Source organism: Geospiza fortis, unplaced genomic scaffold (assembly GCF_000277835.1).
Source record: "Geospiza fortis unplaced genomic scaffold, GeoFor_1.0 scaffold55, whole genome shotgun sequence".
Classification (NCBI taxonomy): domain Eukaryota; kingdom Metazoa; phylum Chordata; class Aves; order Passeriformes; family Thraupidae; genus Geospiza; species Geospiza fortis.
In genome coordinates, this window is record NW_005054308.1 from 9,364,953 (window position 1) to 9,368,720 (window position 3,768).

The 3,768-nt window shown below is 57.9% G+C and overlaps 1 protein-coding gene across 1 annotated transcript; it reads left to right on the forward strand.

Annotated features, from left to right (window-relative positions):
- Positions 1 to 6: 6 nt before the first annotated feature.
- On the forward strand, positions 7 to 3,536 carry LMAN2 (lectin, mannose binding 2). Its single transcript, XM_014312230.1, has 7 exons — positions 7 to 185; positions 267 to 384; positions 598 to 677; positions 1,781 to 1,942; positions 2,257 to 2,371; positions 2,764 to 2,883; positions 3,042 to 3,536. Exons 1-7 carry the CDS (start codon positions 84 to 86, stop codon positions 3,200 to 3,202), a joined length of 858 nt encoding a protein of 285 aa, XP_014167705.1. The 5' UTR covers positions 7 to 83; the 3' UTR covers positions 3,203 to 3,536.
- Positions 3,537 to 3,768: the final 232 nt, after the last annotated feature.

The window sequence follows — 3,768 nt, forward strand, 5'->3', positions numbered from 1 at the left end:
GGGGGCACGCTCGGGGCGCCCCGCGAGCGGCCCGGGCTGATCCGCGCTCTGTCGGCCCCTTTGCAGGCGCGGGCTCCGCCGCGATGCCGCTGTGGGACTTCACGGGCAGCACCATGGTCACCAGCCAGTACGTGCGCCTGACGCCCGACGAGCGCAGTCGGGAGGGCTCCATCTGGAACCGCGTGGTGAGAGCGCGGGGCGGGACGGGCGGGGGTCGGTACGGGCCTGGCGCCTCACGCCCTGACGGGGCACGGTGTCTCCCACAGCCCTGCTTCCTCAAGGACTGGGAGCTCCACGTCCACTTCAAGATCCACGGAGCCGGCAAGAAGAACCTGCACGGGGACGGGCTGGCGCTGTGGTACACGCAGGAGCGGCTGACGCCAGGTCGGTGCCGGGGCGGCTGGCCAGGGACGGCTCGCAGCTCCCCGCTCTGGTTTCGCTAGGCTGGGCTGACGTGTCCCGTGGGTTCCGCTCGGGCAGCAGGTGCCATCAGCCACCTGCTTGGCAGCAAACAGCTCGTAGAGCTCAGAACTGTCTGAGCACAGATTCTCACTTCCTTCTGTCTGTTCTTCTCTCCACTCCTCTGCCCTGTTCCAGGTCCTGTCTTTGGCAGCAAGGACAACTTCCATGGGCTGGCTATTTTCCTTGATACCTATCCCAATGATGAGGCCACGGAGGTGAGTGCTCCAGGCAGCTTGTGCAGTGCCCAGCAGGCTGTTCCCTTCCTGCTCCAAGTGCTTCTCACCTTATCCAAGGAAAAGTCTCTCCCTAGCTGGCCATGGTTTGCTCTTCCTGTCCTGGGAGTTGGGAAAGAGAAGAGTTTGTGTGCATTAATGGAGATAAGAAGCTCCTTGCTCTTTCCTGTGCTGGTCTTGGCTACACAGATGTTTCCAAGGCATCTTCTCTGCACAGGAGAACAGGCACAGAACTGGTATAAACCCAGCACCACCTGCTAATATTCATCCTGAGTGCTATTCCCTGACCTCTGTGCTTTGAATACTCATTCCGTAATGTTTCTGCTCTTATTTTCTCTTTGCAACCTGTGTGTGCCTGAAAGAAACTCCTGGGCTGCCTTTTTGCTCCAGAATTCCCCATGGCCATGGGACAGATCAGTCCTGTGAGGGCTGGGGATCCTTTTCTTCTGTCCTGCTCTGTGTTTGTGGATCTCACTATGGCACAAAACTGTGCTTTGGGGTCTGTACCATCAAAACCATGATAAAAAAGTCATGAAGCATCTGGAAATGACCCATCTCCCTGTTGTCTTGATGCTCATGGGAGGTGAATTCCTGCCTCCGGTTGTCCTCTCCTGGTGTAGGTAATCCACTGATCACAAAGCCTTCTGTGTGGTTTTGCTGCCTCTGTAGATTTCTGTCCATTCTGGGACTTGTGCTCTGTTCTTATGCTTTTTGTGTTCAAGGAATGACTGGATGTGGCACTCAGGGCTAGCTGACAAGGTGGGGATTGAACTGAATGCTCTCAGAGATCTTTTCCAACCTAAATGATTCTGGGATTTTTACCCAGCCACTCTGCAGGTGTGGGACACTCTGGTTGCCCTGGCCATGGAGTACAGGGTGGGTTGAGTCACAGGATGGGGGTCTTGAAATGGGAGCTCAGGAAGGGAGGCTGTGCTTTAGGCAGCTCTGCCTTGGTGCAGAAGCAGCTTTAGGTGGAGCAGCAGCCGTGCACATCCCGTGCTCCGTGCCTGACCACGGCCATGCTCCCACCCTGCTCTGGCTGTGCCCCAGAGCTCCCTCAGCGTGTCCCCTGTCTGTCCCCACAGCGTGTGTTCCCCTACATCTCAGCCATGGTCAACAACGGCTCCCTGAGCTACGACCACAGCAAGGACGGGCGCTGGACGGAGCTGGCCGGCTGCTCGGCCGACCTGCGCAACCAGAACCACGACACCTTCCTGGCCGTGCGCTACTCCCGCGGCCGCCTCACGGTGAGACCACGGGGGCTGCTGCTGCTCAGGGGCAGGGATGGCTCCACCAGGATACCAGTCCTGGGGATGGTACACCACGCTCAGCCAGTGCCTTTCTGGCAGCTCCAGCTCCAAAAGAGGTGCAGCCAGGCAGGAGAGTGGCGTGCCAAAAGTGATTGCGTGGAGAGGGTGTGGAGTGTCCCTCGCTGGAGATGTTAATGAATCATCCGGACACAGTTTATGTGATTTGGGATGGCCCTGCTTGGGCAGGGAGGGTGGTGGAGCTGTCCCATGGTTCTGAACATTCCTGGTGTGACCCTCTCCTGGTTTTGCAGGTGATGACTGACGTGGAAGACAAGAATGAATGGAAGAACTGCATCGACATCGCAGGGGTGCAGCTGCCAACCGGGTACTTCTTTGGTGCTTCTGCTGGCACTGGAGATCTCTCTGGTGAGAGGGGCTTTGCTCAGGAGAACATGTGGTGGTTGGAGCCTGGATTAGGTGACCCTGTCTTGGCAGGGGCGTTGGATCTCCAGAGGTCCCTTCCAGCCCTAAAAACACTGTGATTGTAACACTGGATGCATTGGATAGTTTCCATTGCTTCCCTTCTCTGAATTGTTCACTGGGCTCTTGAAACTCTTTTGGGACCCATGGCTGGGGAAAGGAGGCACCTGAGAGCTAAAGAATGTCTTTGGATTGCAGTTTGATACCTGGGGATGAGGGTGGCTTGGGAGGAAAGGAGACTGGACCTGGACCTGGTAGAGGACGGTCTGAGGGGTGCTCTGAGTGTGTGAACATCTCAGAGCTTCTGATGGTGTTTGCTGCTCATGGCTGTTCCCCAGACAATCACGACATTATCTCGATGAAGCTGTTCCAGCTCATGGTGGAGCACCCTGTAGAAGATGAGACTGTTGACTGGACCAAGATCGAGCCGAGGGTCAGCCTCCTTAAATCCCCCAAAGGTGAGCCTGTGAAACCTTCCCTGGGGGATCTGGAAACCTTCTGTGGGGGATTGGGAGGTCGGGGCTGTACTCTGGGAGGCATTGAAGGGGTGACACCTGGCAGAACTGCACAGGAGCCGAGGTTCTGTTGGCCTCTGTAGCTGTTCTTTCCCTTGCAGACAACGTGGATGACCCCACGGGGAATTTCCGGAGCGGGCCGCTGACGGGCTGGAAGGTGTTCCTGCTCCTGCTCTGTGCCCTGCTGGGCATCATCGTCTGCGCCGTGGTGGGAGCCGTGGTCTTCCAGAAACGCCAGGAGCGGAACAAGCGTTTCTACTAATGGAGCACCTGTGCCCAAACCCATCTTTTTTTATGGGGAGCTGTAAAAAAACTGTGGTTTCTAAATGCTGTTTCTGAGAAATACCAGAAGTATTTTCTTACCTGTCTGTTTGGCTGTAACCCTTGCCCGGCCCTTGGCCTCCCGCGGGTTGGACTGAGGGGGATGATGCCCGCTGGCTCCCCAGAGCTCTGGTGTGGGAGCCTGGAGGTTGCTCCTCGGTTTTTCCAGCGCTCCCCCCGCCTTGCTGGGACTTGCTGTGCTGCCTGGGGCAGGTGTGAACATGAGGGGCTGAGGGGAGGGGGTGCGAGTGGGGCATTAAAGGACTGACACCACCCGTGGCTCTGGCTCTGTGTGTTGGGGAGAGAAGGGAGCAGGATGGGCAGTGCTGAAGGAACTGGGACTGGGGGGATGGAGGGAGGCAATTCTGGGAGGATCCCAAAGGCTCCGCAGGTGGATCTGCGCTCTCGGCACCTGCTGGGGATGCGGTGCGGTGTCCCCGCGGTTTCTGGAGGAACCCCGGGAAGGGGCGGCGGTGGGACGGGACGGAGGGGATGTCCCCGGCGGCC

Coding starts and splice junctions, on each gene's coding strand:
- LMAN2 (XM_014312230.1), top strand. CDS start 84: ATGCCGCTGTGGGACTTCACGGGCAGCACCATGGTCACCAGCCAGTAC. Junction 385..597: donor GCAGGAGCGGCTGACGCCAG/GTCGGTGCCGGG, acceptor GCCCTGTTCCAG/GTCCTGTCTTTGGCAGCAAG. Junction 2,372..2,763: donor TGGCACTGGAGATCTCTCTG/GTGAGAGGGGCT, acceptor GCTGTTCCCCAG/ACAATCACGACATTATCTCG.